This window comes from Phyllostomus hastatus, unplaced genomic scaffold (assembly GCF_019186645.2).
Source record: "Phyllostomus hastatus isolate PE091 unplaced genomic scaffold, TTU_PhHast_1.1 phas_contig_38, whole genome shotgun sequence".
Taxonomy (NCBI): Eukaryota; Metazoa; Chordata; class Mammalia; order Chiroptera; family Phyllostomidae; genus Phyllostomus; species Phyllostomus hastatus.
In genome coordinates, this window is record NW_025333869.1 from 18,000,145 (window position 1) to 18,019,494 (window position 19,350).

The following is a 19,350-nucleotide window of genomic DNA, read 5'->3' on the forward strand; positions in this document are numbered from 1 at the left end:
CTTGCTGGGTGGTATAGCTTTGGGCAAGTCACTTAACCTCTTCACGCCTCAGTATTCTCATCTGAAACCTGGGCCTAATGCTATCTGGTTCATAAAGTGACTGAAAGAGGGCCTGGCCCTGACTAGACACCTAATTCATGTGTCTGTTAGTCTGTGCCAGAGCTTGGCCAGACATGGCCTGCTCTCCTGGGCAGGCAGAGGTGGTGCAGCCAGGGCTAGGATGAGATCTGCCACTGAGGCACACAGCTGGGACACAGTACCCTAAGAGCAGATTCTGTGCATCTCAGGGCACAGCCACAGGTCTTCAGCAACCCTGCTGGGCCGCCACCTCCTGAGCCCAGAGTTCCTGGGGTGCTTGCTCTGCCTCAGGCTACCAAAGGTGACAGTGTCATCTCCCTGCAAAAGGGACTCATTCTAAAAGGGGCCAAGAGAGAGTGTGATTCACTCCTGCCAGGACTATGGGAAACAGGGCAGGGACATTAATGGGCAGAGTGACCAGCTAGGCTCTAGTGTCCTGTGACAGGTGCGGATATGTCTCTGGCTATCCTCAAAATCGGGGAAATAGATGGGATCCAGGAGGTGGGAAGCCCACTCCATGACTGGGGGCAGGGCAGCTCTTTGGACATGAACATGTTCCAACAGAATCAGCAGCTCGAGGTCATGAGTGCCCTAGACCCAGCCCTGTTTACACACCGGCAAGAGCAAAGGGTAAGGGGTAGAGGGTGGGGGTGGAGCAAGGGGCAGGGAGCAGGGACGAGTTTGGACAGAACCACCATCTCTTTTGGGAAAGTGCAGGGCGCCCCCTCGTGGACAGGCAGAGCCTTGCAGACCAGGGAGTCATACTCATTAAAGCCGGTTCATTAATTAGATTAGAGCAGGCTGACTCCTGGAGGCAACCTCTGAACACTTCTGGCTGATTTCCTGCCAACCCTTTTCTTGCACAGTTTTTCTTTTTTACAGTTTTGCTCTGGAAGTAGTCTATTTTTGATCACTTATCCTGCTTTCTTTATAAGCATTTTCCCAAACCCTTAAAAAAATCCTCATAAATATTTTAATGGCTCTGTTGTCATTTATCCAATGGGTGTAACATCATTTAGGGAATCAAAGCATCAGTGTTGAATGTTTGTCTGGTTCCAATTTTTCGCTGTCATAAACAATACCATAATGAATGTCCTTGGACAGCCCTTTGGTCCATATCTCTGATCATTTTTAGGATGGTCACTCAGAAATAGATTTGCTGAGAAGGAATGTACCTTTTTTATTTTTATTTTTTTGAGTTTGAAGGCTGACTGCCAAGTTGCACTATAGAAATACAGTAGGAAATATAGCAGTTCAGCCCTTACCTCCAGCAGCGTCTGAGAGTGCCACCTCCCCATATCTGCCCACCTGGCTTTCACCAGCAACAAGAGTTAGAAGGACTAAAGAGTCGGAAGTGCCCTCAGGGTTACCTGGTTCAACTGCCTGACCAGGGCATAAGTCCCCTTCGCAACCTCCTTGGTAGTTAGTGAACAACTAACTACCTAGCATCTGCTTACATACCCCCCAGTGACAGGAGGCTCACTACCTTACAGCCAATGGCCACAAATCTCATGAGATGGTGGAAAGAAAACTCTGAAGAAGTGATCAGATAGTGTCAGCATTACCTGCATCTCTTCCCAAGATGCTTACTTGCCTGGATGGCTCCTCCTTCCCCACCCAGCTCTGCTTTCACTGCTCCTTGGCACAAGGCCTCCTTCCTACTCCCATGCCAGCCACCACGTCCCACCTCCCAGGCTGCCCTCCGTGGAAATTCTAGCCCTGCTTTGGAGGTCAGGGAACCCAATCCCTCCTCCCTGCTCAGTCGTCGATTTGCTGTGTATCCTTCAGCAAGTCTCTTGGCTCTCTGGTCCCCAGAGGGCCTATCTGTGCTATTAGAGGTGGTTTCTGAACCTCAGTGAGCTTTGCCCAGGCTCTGGGCAGATCTGATTCCCCAGAGGGGTACGTGGCAGGGGCCTGGGTCAGGAGAAGCTGGTTGGGCTTGGCATCCTTCCCAGCTGAGGCGGGTGACGGCCCCTGCAGAGCCTTCGGCAGTAACCGTCTGTTTCATGCTAAAGTTTATGAGAAGAGGCTGTGCCTTTCTGTGAGGAGACAGAGGGACACTGTAGGGGGTAGAGAAGCTTTTGTTCTGTCAAAAATTCCTGCTGTCTTTGGCCCTGCCCTGGTCTGTAAGCGTAAACAATGTCGGGACTGAGCCCTTCCAGGAAGCAACTCCTCGCCTCCATCACCCCTGCCTGCCAGCCACAACTCTCCTCTGACCTGCAGGAGGGCAAAGCCACTGGGCTGGGATGGGCTTAGCTGGGGGCCTGGGGGCCTGGGGGACTGAGGGATTTCTCTTCCTGAGCACAGACCTCAGCTTCATGATGGGGACACACTTGGGGGGGTTGATGGAAAAGGTGAGCCAAGTATAACCTTGTGGTAAAGCCCAATGGGCCTAGCCTCTTGCTCCTCACACACTGGAAACTCTTTGACAAACCCTGCTCCTTCCCCTGGTCTCAGTTTTACCATCTGGTCAATGGGTTGATGATATTCTCTGCCCCACAGGGTTATAGGAAGAGGTGAATGGGGATCTGACCAGACATGGAGCCCTGAGCACAAAGCCAACACAGAGACCAGTGCTTCATAAATGACTGTTTTCTTTGCTCTTCCCTTTGTCCTCTGCCAGCAGAATCTGCAGTTTCCGTGGCCCTTCTCTATCTCTGTCCCTGCCTGGAATTCCAGAAGCTGAACATACCTAATGCTGTTCCTTTATCACCTGCCACATCCCCGGCAACCCAAGGATAGCAAGCCTACCTCTACCCAGGCCTCCCTCCCATCTTTGGAACTTTCTTCTTACAATGTACACCCATTGGTCTCAGCCCTAACCTCTCCATCGGCTAGAACACATCTGCTCCCTCTCCCTGGGCAAGGCCCAGGAGAGAATCACACTGATATCACTGATGGGGACTGAGTACTTGCAGTGTCCCACCACTGAGCTGAGACTTTCACGTGCATGAATGTGTCCCATCCTCCTAAATGCCCTGAGAGGCAGGCCCTTCGTCCTCATCCTGGGTTTCCATATGAGGAAACTGAGGCACAGAGAGGTGGAGTGACTTGCACACTGTTTCAAGTGTTTTGCATGCATTATCTCATTTAATCTGGACGACAGTCTTATGTGGAGTCCTATTGTTATCCTGGTGAAATGACTTGCTCAAGATCACAGAGCTAGGATTTGGATCCAGAGTCTATGCTCTTAAGTTTACTTCACAAATGGGCAACTACCCAGACAACCAGTATTATGGAAACAGATGTTTCTTAAACTTAATGGCATGTGAATTCTCTGGGCCTCTTGTTAAAATGCAGATTCTGAGTCCGTGGATATAAGGTGGGGCCTGCGATTTTGCATTTCTAACAAGCTCCTTGGGAATACTGCTGAGGCCAGTCTAGGGGCCACAATTCAATGGTCACCGTGTAGGACCTGTGTTTCAGCCTGTCTGGAACTCAAAGCCTGCACGTGCCAGGCAGGTAACACAAATTGCCGGGAGCGGCTGGTCAGAGCAGAGGTGGCATCTGTCTGACGGGGTAGCTGCTTTGCACCCTCAGCTGATAGACACCATAAGAATTCTGGACCAATGCGGTCATGTTTCTATGTGAAATCTCCCATTTTTTAAATATTGGAGCAACTGAATCAACTTTGTAAGACACTATGCAGCTTGTACATGAATGTCCACATTAACATCACTCATGATAGCCAAATGTTAGGAACAACTCAAATCTCTGTCATCTGATGAGTGAATTTACATAAAACATGGCGTGTCCATACAATTGAATATTTTTCGGCAACAAAAATGAAGTACTGACACGTGCTACAATACGGCCGAACCTTAAAAACATCACACTAAGTAAAAGAATTCAGACACAGAAGGACAATTACTGTATGACCACACTGATATGAAATATTTAGGACAGGGAGATTAAGAGTCAGAGAGCAGACCAGGCGTGGGATGAGGAGGTGGGGGCAGGGTGGGGAGTGACTGTTAATGGGTGCAGGGTTTCTTGGGAGGGTGACAAAAATGTTCTAAAATTAGATTGTGGTAATGGTTGTATAACTCTGTGAATATGCTAAAACACATTGAATTGTACACCTTAAATTGGTAAATGTACAATCGTATCTCAATAAAGCTATTTAAAAACACCATGTAGGAGGCCCTGGCTGGTGTGGCTTAGTGGATTGAGTGCCAGCCTGTGAGCCAAAGTGTCGATGGTTCTATCCCCAGTCAGGGCACCTGCCAGGTCCCCTGGAGAGGACATGTGAGAGGCAACCACACATGGATGTTTCTTTCTCTTCCTTCCTCCCTTCCGCTCTGTCTAAAATAAATAAATAAATAAAACACCATGTAGGAGAAAGCTTTTCTCTTTAACATATAAAGTGCAGTTACAAATCACGAAGAAAAACACCAAACCCCAGCAGGGAAAACTTTTACAAAGGATTCGAACTAACAGTTCATAAAGGAAGTACAAATGGTCCTTAATGCGTGGGAACATCTTGCTTGGAAGATGAAGACATGCAGTAATGGAAGACATACAAGTGGAAGCTCCTCTGAAGGGTTTTCCACCTCTCGGACTGGTGACTACCAAAGCTCTCTCGGTGAGGGGGTGGGATGTTAAGTTGATGCCTCTGGGGGAGGGCAGTGGCAATTTGCCATTGCCTTTAAAACTAAAATTGCCCATACCAATGTTATTTCTAGGAATTTGTCCCACCAATGTTCTCTCTCTCTCTCACACACACACACACACACGTGTGTGCACACACACATGCACACTCTGGAGCATTGTTTGTGATGGAGGCAGAGCAGAGACCACCGGATGTTCTGCGACAGTGACTGGCAAACACTGGATCTTGCGACTGTTAAACAGAAGACAAGAGCTCTGTTTCTACTGGTGTAGGAACAGGGTATTTTATTATATTTATCTTACAATAATATGTCCAAAATACATGCTTAAGTAAGAAGAAAAACAGAAGGATGCAGAGCCAGTATATTGTTGCTATGTGAGCAGGGGAAGAAAGCGTGCGTGTGCGTGCCCTGCGTGTGCATGCCCTGGGTGTGTTCGCCCGTGTGGGGCCTATCTCGGGGTGGTGCATGGAGAAGGGTCAGGACCGCCTCCCGTGGGAGTGGCTGGCTGGGCCGGGGTGAGGCAAGGCCCACCTACACCACATGGGCACCGGACAGCCCGGTGCCTGTGTTGCCTCTTCAATAACTACTTAAACCATGCCGCAGTGTGGACCAGCGAGCACCTGTGCGTGGGTTCCTGCAGCCACCTGCCACCTCCTTGTGACGTCTGAGTTAAAGAAGTAATTCCTAGCCACCATCCAGTGCTTTGCTCCCTTCAGTTTGAAAAAGATGGGCACCCCCCCCCCCCCCCCGCCACCTCCTCTGTTCTCTGTCTCCCAGCCTTGGATCCCTGTGTGTGCTCTGCGGTGACCCTGGTGTTCTCTGGCTTGGGGACAGAGTGCTTTCAGTCAGGGCACAGTGTGTAAGCTGAAGAGGGAGACTGTGGGGACCCCTTGGGGGCAGCATTTTGGCCTGGTGGACCCCAAACCCTGTGTTTGCTTCCTGTCCCCTAGGCACGCCCCAAAGGTGAGGGTCTGACCCCGTACCAGGGCAAAAAGCGCTGCTTCGGCGAGTACAAGTGTCCCAAGTGCAAGAGAAAGTGGATGAGCGGGAACTCCTGGGCCAACATGGGCCAGGAGTGCATCAAGTGCCACATCAACGTGTACCCGCACAAGCAGGTGAGCTGGCAGGCCGGCGGGGGGCAGTGTGGCGGTGGCTCCCTGAAGGCACGTGGGGGGGAGTGACTTTGTCCTTTATTAGTCCTCCTTCTTATGACAAGGATGCGACCAGGTCCTTCCAAATGAGCTCTTTCTTGTCTCATCTGAAATGGGAGTGAGAGAAGGGGAGGAGGGTAAAGAGGCAACCATACCAAGACCCCGAGACTGCAGACCCCAGACAACGTTCGAAAGTTAGGAACTGGGTACTTTTGGGAGAGGGGGATGTGAGGATGATGGGCTGCTGTGGAAAGTGTGCGTTTTGTTTATTTATTCACCCAGTTGACTCTTGTGTATGGGGCTAGGGGCCCAGGTGCCCACCGGTCTGCCCGGGGCGGAGGGGTTGAGGCAGCTGGTCCCAGGTAGGACCTCACTCACTGCAGGCTGCAAGGGGGAACCTGGAGGAGGGCAGGAAGCTAGACCTCTCACAGTGGGGGCAGCCACCCTAGGAAGAGGGCAGGGATAGCAGGTGCAGATGCCCTGAGGCCGTAAGGACTTGGGGTGCTCCAGGTCTGAAGCTCAGTGGGGAGTGGGAGCGTGGAGGGGGAAGAAGGGAGCAGAGGCTGAATGGCACTCCTGGAGCCCTGGGGGCCACAGGAGGAAGCTTATGAGCCGCATGCCCCCTGCTTCGTTTTGAGGCAGTTACTCTGGTTGTGTGTAGAGATGAACTTTGGGTGGGGGGAGTGTGCTAAGGGTTTGAAAACGGGGAAGCCAGTGGGAAAGCCATGGCCACGTCCCGTGTGAGCTGGAAGAGGTCCGAGTCAGGAAGGTGGCTCTGGATCCAGGTTCAACACAAAGTGTCAACGGACTGGGTGTGGAAGGTGCCGGAGGGGCAGGGACCCAGAACAGCCACACTTCAGGCCTGAGCACCTGAGTGGGTGGCAGTGGTCATTACTGAGGTGAGCGCCCTGGGCTTGGGTGGGGCAGGGTGGGGACATAGGTGTTCTAGATAAAAACAAGAGTTCTCTGATGCACATGTCACGTTTGAGATGCTACTAAAAATCCAAGTCAACATGTCAAGAAGGCCTTTAGCTGTGTTGTTCTGGAGCTCAGCTGAGAAGCCAGGGTGGCTCCTACATAGCTGGGTATCACTGACCTACAGGTGTTGAGGCCTGGGTGAGATTTCCCGGAGAACATGGACAGAGTGGAGAAGGGGCTCCCCGGGCCACCTGCTGCGATCCCACAGTATTCAGGGGTTGGGTGCAGGAGAAGGACCTGGCCGGAGGAGAGACAGAGCATGTGGAGTCCTGGCGATCGGGGGTGCACTGTTTGAGGGGACAAGTGGTGGTCGGTGCTAAGATGTCAGGTGTAACGACCATGGAGAGGTGCCCTTGAGATTTGGCTGCGAGGAGGTGGTCCTCAAGCTTCGTGGGGCATCCCTTTTACATGGGAACTTGAATGACAGCCAAGGTTTGAGACCCACTAAAGCTGGTGCCCTGCAGGTCAGGTGCAGGCAGAGTGGGGATGACAGCCTACTGTGGACCTGCTGGCAGGGTTAAGGCCCTGGGGCCATGGGGTGGGGGGAGGCTTCCCCGGGCTGGCCTGCAGAGGGAGTAACTTCTTGGTCCACTCTCTCAAGGGGGTTTGATCATGGAGAGAAGCAGACAAATGGGACAGTAGCTGGATTTGGGAAGGTGGCATTAGGGTGGCTGTTCCAGAGATGAAGACCCCAGAGCATATTTCAGGCAAATGAGACAGATCCAGAGGAGAGCAAAAGGCTGATGATGCAGGGGCAAGAGTATGCCTTAACTTGGCGTGGGAGGGATGTGGGGGGCGGGGATAATAAGGAAGACTGATGGTTTGGTAGTGCAGAGATAAGAAACTTCACTTCCAAGGCTTCTGTTTTCTCAGCGAAATGAGACATGAGGTTTTCAGCTGAGAATGAGGGTGAGGAGGAGTGTGGTGGGCTTGAGGAGTGGGCCTACCAGAGGAACCTGCTGGACGGCCAAGCAGCATACTCATAACTGCCGCAGAGCCATCAGCCTAGTCCTGCCCCTCTCTCCGGCTTGCTGGGTGGAGTGCGCAGGAGACGGTGAGTGGTGCTGCTGGGCAGAGGTTTGAGGGTGGGGCCAGTGTTTTAGAGGGAAGACGGTCAAAGCGTTGGCTATATTTGGACAAATGTGATAATGTACAATCCTGGGGTGTCAGCCTACATGGCAGGAAGGGAAGCCAAAAGGGCCCTGATGGAGAGGTGGGGCCGGGACTGGGTGGAGGCCAGGGAGCCGGTGAGCTGGACAGAGGAGTTTCTGAAGAGGATCTAGTCCAGGGGCTGATAGGAGAGGAGGTCACTGTTGATGAGGTAGTTGGGGCGCCGAGGAGCTGGGGTGGGCGAGTCTTCCCTGTGTAAGCTGAGTCACAGGAAAAGCGGCAGCAGCAGGGGCGGGGGAGGCCCAAGGGAAGGGGAAGCCAGGGGCAGGGAGGTGGCACTGGGAGCATTTGGGGAATGCTCCCCCCCCCCCCCAGACAGTGACATCAGGCTGCGCTCTGACGGGGAGTGGCGGGTCCTGGACCAAGGGGGCTGGGTGGGAGTGGCAGAGAGGGGGCACTGCGGGTGAGGGAACAACATGTGTGAAGCAGGGGACAGGGCGGGCACAGAGCATGGGAGGAGCTGAGGGGTGAGACAGAGCATGGAGCGTGGGGCCACGTCAAGCTGGTTGGAGGCAGCAGCAGAGACTTCAGTCTCTGTCGGACCAGAGGAGTGAGGACAGGGCTCTCATGGTTAAAAGGTTCTGTGATTTCATGATCCCCGTGCTGGCCTCCATCTCCTCTCATTGCAGACTTCCCACTCCCCTACCCCCAAAGACTTCCATGGGTCCCATTGCCCACACTGTCACACACAGACAGACAGACTTGAAAGTGGCCATGGCGGCCCAGCAGACCAGGGTCAGGCCTACATCCTGATGGCAATGAGGGAGAGGCCAAGGCCCTGGAGTGCCGAGACAGGCCTGGTGACCTGGCCAGTGGGTGGACACAGGGCACATGACATGCACAGTGTTTTGGAACCACAGTGTCCTGGGGTGAGGCTGGGTGGGCCATCTAAGAGAGGCTGCGTCCTGATTCCTGGAGTTTTCCTACTGATTTCTGAAAAGGTCTGGGACCTCAGTCCAAAAATACCAACCTACCATATCTGATGGTCAGCACACTTGCCCTTTGCATTGAACTCTGCTCTCCCCAGCCCTTGGGTGTGGCTGCTGCTGTTCAAAGGGTTCATTCTTCCCCTCCCTGGAGCCTACCTTGAGGGCTCTCTCCAGGTCTGTGCAGGCACTGAAGGAGCATAAGGGCAGGGGGCTGCTAGTTGTTTCAGGAGCTTCCTCTCCACCCAAACAGAATCCAATCAGACAGGTTAGCAACTGGCATTCAGAGAAGTCCTGGCTCAAATCACAAGTGTGGCCACCCTCCAGGTACCATTTGCCTAGACCTGCCCACCCTTCAGGTGTGCTGTGCACACCCACAGCCCATAGGTGTTCGGTTCTCCCCCATTTCACAGGGAGGCAGAGCACGGTGCTGAGGAGCCATGCCGCCTCCCCAGGCCCCCAGGTGGAAGTGTGCCTCCGAGTGGAACTTGCTCCTGTTTGGAGACACTGGCAGGATCCTGGCCCTGAGGCACACGGGCCAAGCTGGCATCCCAGCTTGGCCTCCCACAGACGGGATCCGTGTGCTGAACTGAAGTCCTATGTTCCCAGTGCAGGGGAGAAGAGGAGGGGTCGCAGGTAGATTTCAGTGACAAGAGAAGGCAGCAATGAAAATTATGACAGCAGTGAGCGGTGGTAGGCACTCCCCTGAGTACTTTATCCCTTCATCCTCTCAGCTGCCCCATGAGGTCAGCTCTAACACTTCCCCATTTTACAGAGGAGGAAATTTGAGGCAAGGAGTGTAAGCAACTTACCTAAGGTTAGTAGAGAAGCTGGGAATCATGAACAGGGATCAAGTCTGGGGCTGGAGGGGGCAGGAGTGGCCTGGGTGGGGATCAAGGAGTTCCAGAATGGCCCAATTCCTGCAGGGGCTCAGATGGACAGGTGCTTGGGTCTGTGCTGGGGGTCTGGGAGGCTTAGTCCTTGTGACTTTCATGCCCTCTTTGACCTAAGCAGACGGGCATGACCCAAAAACCCAAGGCTAGTGGGACCCCACTTCCCACAGTGGCTCCAGCCTCCTGGGCCCCTGCACCTATATTGCCTTAGCACCCCTTCCTCGATGCCAGGCCATTCCTCACTTGCACCACCACCCCTCAGTCCGAGCAGAGCCTCCCTGACCACCCCTCCCCCATCTGCATGCTCAGGATCAGATTCTCCCAGGCACAGTCTGGGGAGATCTTCCAAGACCGTATAACACTGCCGCCTGCCCCCAACCGCCCCCAGTCATTCAGCCCTTGTTTGTTGAGTACTTACTGTGTGTAGCAGGAAGACTGAGGCCCAGACAGGACACAGAACTTGAACAAGGTCATTCAGCCACCCAGCATGAAGGGTGCCTAGGACCCAGAGCTCCCACCACCCAGCCCCCACCCCCAGTCTCCTTTCACAGGGGTCTTCTCCCTCAGGGAGGTAGCAAATTGGGCCGAGGGGTGAGAGGATGGTGTCAGGAGCTTTTGAAGAGCTGAGAGGAGAGGCTGCTTTATTTCTTCTGCCCCCTGAGCTCTGACCTCTGGGGCAGCCATCTCCTGAGAACCCTCCTCTTCCCCTCTCCTTCCCTGCCACATCTGTTTTCTGTCAGGCTTCAGCTGAGTGCCCCACCCCCCGCCGGCCCTGCCCCCCACAGAAGAAAACACTACAGGGCTTTGCCTCACTGCAGGGGTGGGGATGGCCCTGGGGTGATCAATCCCAGCTGCTGCTTGTTTTCCCTCCATGGAGGGGAGTCATCTTGACAGCCTCCCCCAGCTCCTTCATCCAGGAGTAGGCAGGGCTGAGGCAGGACCCATGGGAGGGGGAGGGGGAGAGGCACTGATGGGGTCACAGCCAAAAGGGCTGGAGAGGATGTTGCAGGGGTGGTTCTGCAGGGACTCAGCTGGTTCCCCTGCTCGCAGCCTGCCCCCTGCCCTATATAACACTAATAGTAATAATATATGATATTAATACTAGCCAATACTTTGCTTTTAATGTGCTGGGCACTGACTTAACAACTTTGCATATATTAATTTATTTACTCTTCACAACAACTCTGTCAAGTAGGTATTAGCTCAGTTTTACAGAAGAGAAAATCGAGGCATAGAGAGGTTACGTGACTTGCTAAAGGCCACACAGCAATGATAAGTCTTGCAGAGCTCTTTATGGTAATAAAGTATTTTAAGACAGTTATCTCATTTAGTTCTTTCTCTATCACGAGTACAACAAATGTTATTAGTCTTCCACCCAGGTTATAGAGGGGCAAGTTGAGGTCTAGAGGAAAAAGTTCTTGCCCACCAGACCTCAGCAGATAAGTGAAGCTGCAGCCCCCTGGGTAAGACCTTTAATGTCCTAGAGTCTCAGTTTCCTCATCTGTAAGGCAGACAGTAATATATCCCTCCCAGGAAGGTATGAGGTTAGGTGCTATGATCTATGTGGCAGCAGTTTGCAAAGTATAAACCATGGGGAGCAATGGGGTGTCAGGCCTGCTTACTCCGGCACTCTGGCCTCACCTGGAAGACTGGTCAGGGAAGGGGCCCTGGCCAGCGTGAAGAGGTGGGAGGAGAGTGGAAAGCAGGCTGGGTTTAGTCAGCGGAGGGGAGGCTTCTGTGTGACCCCTGTGTGACTGGGATCAGTAGGTGGGGTACTGGCCACGCCCAGAGGCCAGTTCAAGGTCGGGAAGCCCTTCTTACAGCTCAGGCAGTGAGCTGAGCCAGGGAGCTCCGCAGGCCTGCAGGGGGGCTCCCCAGCCTTGGGGCTTGTAGGCCATGCCCTTGGATGTCGTTTGTGTCCGCCGAGATGTCTGGGAGAGCAGGGGGTGTGACCTTCCTAGGCCTTCTGGCAGTGAACCCTGGCTTCAGCTTTTATTGACTCTATACCAGCTGGTGTCTCCTCCCACTAATCATCATCATCATCATCATCATCATCATCATCATCATCAACAACACGAATATCATTTATGTGCTATCTCATTCTATTCCTGATCTTCATTGAGTTGGAATAGCAATCTCATGAGAAAAATGTTATCAATGTCCCCTTTTACAGACAGGGAAATGGAGGCTCAGAGGTCAGGTGGCTTGCCCAAGGTCACACAACTCGTGGTTGCAGAGCTGGTGTTCCAGCCCAGGTCTGACAGGGAGCCAAACTCCATCATCTCTCCTCTGGCCAGGAAAGCCAGTCCTCTGCAAGCCCCTTAAGGCAAGGCTATGGCTCCTGTCCTTTTTCCAGTCTGTCCTTGTATGGTTTTAGGCCTGGAAGCACAGGCATGGGCTTTATGTGCCCTGGGTCACAACCTTGCCACACGCAGTCCCTGCTGCACTCATGTCCCAGAGCTCTCTGCCTCTGTATTCCCAAACTGCTCCCTCTGAGTGTCGCCTTGGGCCAGGCACTGCGTCATTGGGCAGAACAGCCACTAGTCAACTTTGGAGCAATGTGCAGTTTAGTCAGGGAGATAAGTGCTTACTGTTAGTGTCCTTCCAGGACCATCCTGGGTCATGGTCACTGGCACTGAGACTCCCTGCCCACCACCAGCTTGTAGCCCCTGCCCCCTTTCCTTGGCACGTGGCTCCCTACTGGCCTGGACCAGCTTCCTCCGAGTCCACCGAGTCCCTGCAGGGGACCCTTTTACAGGCAGGGCTTCTGAGTTGGGGCTGTGCTAACCACCTCAGGACATGTGCCTAATAGCATCCCTACATTTTCTAAGGAGACAAGGCTTTGCTGACTTTTGAGAGCCAGGGAGGAAAAAAAGAGGGAGCAGGGAAGTTCTCTTTGTAACAGAAACATGCCTAACAGCTTACAGTTTCCTAGACCTCTGAATCCTCCCAGTGCTCTGCAGACATGTTGTGATGATGACCTGCTTTACAGATATGGAAACTGAGGCCCCCTGAGGTCACACAGTGAGTGAGCAGCAGCATAGGTCTGGCCAGTCACCTCCCTGCTCTGGGCCTCAGTTTCCCGTTAGGTAACAATGAGGTTTCCCTCATGTAGCCACTCACCAAACATGGCAGGCAGTGTGCATGGCCCTGACAAGTGGGGCCTTCAGAGTACCAGCTGCTAACCCCTCACGGAACTGAGGGCTTGCTTCCCACAAGCCTGAAGAGCTGTGACCGTGTCCAGGTTAAACTCTCCTTGAGTCCCGAGGCCACACAAACAGGCATGGGAGTAACCGTAGCCAGGGAAGGAGTACTGCGTCCTGGGAGTCAGGAGGTGTGGTCTTGGGTCTTCTTTGCTCTGGGCCTTGGTTTCCTCATCTGGCTAAGTCTGGGCACCTGTCTGTCTCTACCCTGGGCTTTTGTGAGCTGTCAGTGGTGGCTGCTCATAGAGTACTGGGGAATGGCTAAGTGGCGTCCAGACCCAGGCTGTGGGTATAAGACCCCCTCCCACAGCCCTGGCCCCACCCCAAGGCCTCAGTCTGTGCCTCCAGGGACAGTGAGAGGCAGGAAGGGCCCTGGTGCCTTGGGAAACAACCTCTGTGACACAGTGCACACTCTCTGGGCCCTCCCTGTGTGTCCGTCTTGCCCCTCCCTCTCCCTCCATCTTCCCTCTCTCTCCTTCTCCCTCTGTGTCTACCACTCTCCCTGCATCACTCCGTGTTTCTGTCTTTCTTGCTGCCCCCTCCTCTCCCCACCTTGAGCCCTCTTCCTCCTTCTTCTCTGCAGAGACCCCTGGAGAAACCCGATGGCCTGGACGTGTCTGACCAGAGCAAGGAGCACCCCCAGCACCTGTGCGAGAAGTGCAAAGTGCTGGGCTACTACTGCCGCCGAGTGCAATGACCGGCCCATCCTCCACACCTGCCCCCTCCTGCCAGCCAGAGAAAATGCCACCTCCCATGTTCATCTGTGTTGCTGCATGTCCCCATGTGCATGGGGGCGTCCTCACAGGCATGCGGGTCTGGCAGGGGTGTCCTAGGTTCTTGTCTTCATGTGTGTTGACAAACAGTGTTACTGACGTAGCTGCTCCACCGAAGTCTGGGTCTCAGACTCTCTCGGTGGGCCTGGAGTCTGTGTGCAGAGAACGTGGGTGAGCAGAGGTTGAGGCACTGATCCCACAAAGCCCTTGGGGTGCCCTGCAGGCTCTCCTCGGCTAAGGCTCCCTTCGGGCTGAGCAGCCTTCTATTGGCCACAAGTGCACTAAATTGACTGTGAATCCCACAGCCTGTCAGGGATTATCTTTCAAAACCAACCAGGCGGCCTTCTCCCAGAACCTAACTTGCCCCGTGTGCAAAGCCACTCCCAGAAAGGCCTGTTTTCTGTCCTGTTTGAGACCACCGGGTCACGGGGAGCCAACACCTGTCCGAGCAGCTGCTGGGAGTGGGCTTCTCTGCCCGACTCACTTTGAGCCCTAAACCTGATCGCCTCTGACGTCCCTATCCCCTCTCCTTGTAGACCCAGAGGTTGGGGACAGGGAGGCAGTGAGTGTCGGACAGTGTCCCCAGGTGTGACCTGGGCACATCAGGCATCTCCTCCCCCCACTCACCCCCACACACTTTCCCCACTGGTTTGGATCTTGTCAGCCCCATTCCCTTCCCTTCTTCACCTCCCACCCATGCTCCGGCCCCGGTTGAGTTTTGGGGCCCGTTGTGGGAGCCGCTCTGGCAGGAAGGATGCAGGCCTGTTGGACCAGAGAGAGTCCTAGGTTCAGAGGCTGGCCCTGCTGCTGACCAGCTGTGGAACTTGGGAAGGACTTGTCATCTCTGGGCCTTGGTTTCCCCACTAGGTAAGTGAGAGAGTGGCACTGGAGAGCAGAGAGGCCTGTTTCAAGTCCCATCTGGAATTCAGCCTGGCCGGGCACCCTCTCCTGGAGCACAGGGCTTAGTCTGGAGCGCTCCCCTCGGTCCTGTGCTCCTTGCCGTAGCCTGTCAGTGGGTCGCGTAAGAGTCGAGCCCAGGGAGCCAGTCTTCCCTTGTCCTCCCTGCAGGGCCGGCCCTGCCTGTCGTCTCCCACCCCTGCAGAAGTGAAGGAGAAGGACGCCCCTCCACCTCACACAGGGCAACCCCAGACAAGCTGTGGAACCTCTCACTTGTGAACCGGGGACTATGATTTCCTACCTCCCGGGGGAGCAGGGAGGCTGCTTGGCTCTCACAGGGGTCAGGGAGATACTGTCCTGGCAGGTGGGAGGGGTCGATTCTCCTCTCCTGTCTTCCCAGTGAGAAGCCTTAGTTTTCTTTTCACACCATTCTTCCTTTCTCCCTGGGACAGGGAGAAAATTGGTTGTCAGGACTGAATCACTTGATTTTGCCCCGATACTATGCCTCTGTGGAAAAAAAAATCAGACCATGAAATGGGCCTGAAATTCAGTGTTTACCACGGCTCAAGGACACCCACCCGGTGCCCAGTTGCCTTTTGTTTTCAAATGAAAATGTTTGTACAACTGAGGAGTTACAGTAAAGTGTTAACCAGGGGTCCAGGGAGCGAGTCAGAAACATGGAGTGAGTGTTCTGGAAGCCAGGGCGCTGCGGTGTAGGTTTCGGGGGCTCGTGCACTCTGAGCACTTGAAAAGAAGGTGTTGGCCCCAGCCTGAGCCCGAAGCCACCCCCTCTGCCCGCAGCAGTGACGCCTGGCTACTGGGCTACTGACCGTGAGCACCCTCTCCACCCGCTGGGAATGCCACCGAAGAGTCCTAGGCCAGCTGTTCCCTGCCTTCTCCACGGTGTCGAGGTGAGTGGGAGTCGCCCCGGCCTAAGGCACTCTGTCCCGGAGGAGAGGCTGTTACTGTCTGTCATCCTAGGGCACAGCTCTAGATACTGTGCACAGTGGTGGGCAGTGTGCTTGGGTTGGCTGTCAGGGCGAGGCCCCAACCCTTCCAGAGACCTGGCCCTGCCTGGGTGTTGGCCCCAGCACGCCCGGGGCCTGCCAGCGGTGCTGCACAGTGGGGGAACCGGGACCCTACAGAGAACCCAGACTCAAGCTGCTGGAGGCCAGGCCCTCCGCAGGCCAACAGGAGATGGGCTGTCGCCCCACAGTGACCTTTTCAGTGGGCACATCCAGCTGGCAGCCACCACCCCTGCCATCTGCACAGAGCTGGCCGCCATGGGGGCTGGGCCCTCAGCCCGAGGCAGCCCCTCTGTGCTCCCCACTTCTGTACTGTTCTGGCTGAATTGGGAGTGCTCTGTGGTCAGCAAAAGCTACTGGTGTCCGGGCTGGATGCTGTGAGAACTAAGTGCTCAGAGGGCCTGGGAGGGGACGAGAAAGTGTGTGGTGTTAGTCATGTCGAAAGGGACAATCGCCTGCAGTGAGCAGACCAGTGGTCGAGCTGGGAGATAGCAGTGTTTACCCTGTATGAAGTATTCAGTAGTTCTACTTGTGAGTTTGTATTTATTTTGAGTTATACTTGACACAGAATTCCTTTTTTTAAAGAAAAATGCTATTTGTGTATTTTGAAAAAAATCATGGATGTTAAAATTTCTGCGTGGTTGTCAATTACTCTCACAACACTGAATTTGTTACCTTCTCCTGAAAAATCTTCACGGTGATTTTTGTATGTATATATTTGAAGGCCTTTTTTTTAAAAAAAAAAGAAAAAGAAAAAGATAATTGTTTGATTTTTGAGATAAAAAACAAACACAAAGGCATTTTCAAAACTTCAGAGCTTTTGGGAGGACAACAGAATATCAAATGAAAATTTCTGGAAGTATTTTGCAAATCTTTTGAGCTGCAAGAAAATATTTATGGTGAGAATTTTTCTCTTTGGGGTTTTTTTTGGTTTGATTTTTTTTTTTTTTTACTATACTTTGGTCTGTAAAAAGTATGCAACTGAACTACGTTAAGAAGGAAATATTGTCTACATAGAATATTATATGAAGTTGGTACATAATTCTGATGAGGAAAAAAAACCTTCACAATTCTTTAAGCCATACTGTTATTCTGTGTTGTTTTTTCCTTGGATGAGAATATCAATATTAAGTAGCCAGCATATTATTCAAGTACTTAGACTTATTAATATGTTTCTGTCCTGTATTTATGCACATGTGTATTTGGAAAGTGTTGCCTTTCTACGGGAAGCTATTATTGGATACATAGTGAAAAGGGAATGGTGACCCCTCTGAGCCTCTTCAGCTGAGGATCATAACAAACACAGCATTGTAATCCACTCTCTCTCACCTTCTTACCTTATTATGGTTATTAGGTTTTTAGGGGGCAAGGAGGTGGGCCAGGGGAAGAAGGAGCCTGTGACTAGCCCCTCTGTGGCCAGCCAGCTCCAAGGACAGCCTCCTTGGCCTGGTGAAGGGGCCCGTCAGCAGGGCCCAAGGAGGGAAAGAAGAATCGGAGGTCTTCGCACCCCTCTGCATCTGCCATCTGAGCCATGCCTCGGGGCCCCAGGCTCTTTGAACTTGGATTTGTCAAGCAGAGTCCTCACCTGCTCTCCAGCATCTATGGACTTGAATCTATCCTGAATGACTATTTAACCCAACATCACTACATTGTAGCCCAGTGCAACAACTAACTCTGAAGTGTGTGTGTGGGGGAGGTGTTCCCTGGGGGCTGGTGGCAGCAGGCCGGTTGCTGTCTGCTGCCAACCTCACTCTGACCTCCTCCACTCCTATGGGGTGACCTGTCCATGTCTGTATCTGTTAATAATATGTGTGTGTCCAGCTAAAGAGACAAACAGCCCGTGGGCCCAGCTTGGAGGGTGCACGGAAAGGCTCCTGACCTCTCCAGAGTGTCGCCCTCGGGATGGCATTCCGTTGTGTGCCTTATTCCTGGAGAATCTGTATACGGCTTGCCTATAGACATATAGTCTTTTCGTGCTGTATTAAAAGGACTTTAAACACAAGAGAGGCTCGTGGTTTCCTTGTTCACACAGAGCATCAGCATGGAGCTGGATGCTCTCACAGACCTGTGGGGCCATCCGGGAAGGGAGGGACTTGGGGTGCCCGTCTGTTCTTTTGGGCCTAGGTCAACCTGTCCACGCCCTGCTTCCATGTCATTAATTTGCCTCTTTGCAGCCCCTGTGCCCCAAGTGGGCACTCTATCCAGGGTGACAGCCTTCCCCAAGTTGGGCCCCAGACTGGGCGAGATTGTCAGCACATTAGGTCACATGTTAGCTCAGCGATGGGACTCCCAGCTGACCATATATAGGAGTGAATCTTCCTTGGAGCCGGCAGCCCTGGGCCTTGCCGCCCCTGCTTACGCTTGGCCCTCTGGCCACGGCTGGGGTTTGGGCATCACACAGTCAACAAAGCGAAGCGTCCAGGGCCTCCTGGTAAGTCTCCAGGCAATGGAGCAGAGGGTCCGTCTTCTGAGCAAGCCCAGAATGGGCCCAGGCTGTCACATGGTGGGGCCCACTGAGGGCCACAGACAGAAGACATGGCTCGCAAGGCTAGGGATCCGTGGCAGAGAGACCTGCATGGGAGCCCTTCAGCCCAGGGTAGGTACTCTGCTCCCTCTCAACCTCGCTGCTCACCAGAATCACCTATGGGAGCCTCGGTCACACCCCAGAGATGCTTGCAGTGTCAGCCTGGGTGTGTCCTCAGGTTCTTTAAGCCCCCAGATTAGTCCCATGTGCAAGGTTGAGAAACACTGGACTTTGCAATGGTCCCTTGAGGTCCTGCGGTGGTGATAGCGACATCAGTGAGGAGGCCGGGGGCAGGGGCTCCAGCCCTGCTGCAAGGGCACCACGTTCTCACTCCAGCCAGTCACTGCTGAGAATACACTGTCTGAGTGTGTGCGTGGTGCGGGGTGGGGGGGGGGTACGAGTCAGGGGGCTTGGAAATCCAGGTTCTTATGTGAAACATTCCATTTTTTAAACTTTGGCAACTAGTTTACTAAATGTTTGGATAGCATACATGTACACCATGTGTCTGTGGGCCAGCTCTGGACAGCAAGCAGCTGAGATGGGGCAGAGTAAACCAGATGTGAGTCCTTGGGATCAGGGACCATGGATGGAGGAGGGCTGTGGGACAGGCAGGGACAAGGACCTCCTACTCCTGAAGCAGGATCCTTGTCTTATTTGGGGTGTACAGTGAATCCTTGGGAGCCATCAAGCCCTTTCCTGATTACTGGCATAAGGGGAGAATTTGCTGCTGGTGCTTTCCTTCAGGGTGTGTGAAGTGACAGTCAGCAGGGCCAGGCCTCAGCCTGAACACAGGTGGGTGTCAGCTGGTCAAGCTGGTGAACGCGGAGGGGACCCTGTCCAAACAGAGTGGAGGAAAAGAGATCTCCTATGAGTGATTGCTCCCCAGCAGCCCCTGGCCCTGGGCCAGCGGCCCAGGGAAGAGGCTGCCCTCCCCTGGCAGACCTGAGAAACCCAGAGCCAGGTCTGTCTCCAAGCGCCCCTGACCCCCAAAGACCTACCTCCCCCTGGCTGTGTGAGGTTGAGCAGATCCTTGCCTCTCTGAGCCCCAGCTTCTGCGGGGTTAATGTGCAGATGAGATGGCCCAGTGAATAGAAGGCCCGGGGCACGGCTTGGCACCCT

General features: G+C 53.6%; 1 protein-coding gene across 1 annotated transcript in view; it reads left to right on the forward strand.

Moving 5' to 3' along the window:
- The window catches only part of ZCCHC24 (zinc finger CCHC-type containing 24), a 59,145-nt gene extending 42,648 nt beyond the window's left edge, over nucleotides 1-16,497 (forward strand). The window contains exons 3-4 of the mRNA XM_045842039.1: nucleotides 5,642-5,806; nucleotides 13,596-16,497. Coding sequence (XP_045697995.1) covers nucleotides 5,642-5,806; nucleotides 13,596-13,709 — 279 coding nt within the window. The 3' untranslated portion in view covers nucleotides 13,710-16,497. The remainder of the gene's footprint in view (nucleotides 1-5,641; nucleotides 5,807-13,595) is intronic.
- Nucleotides 16,498-19,350: the final 2,853 nt, after the last annotated feature.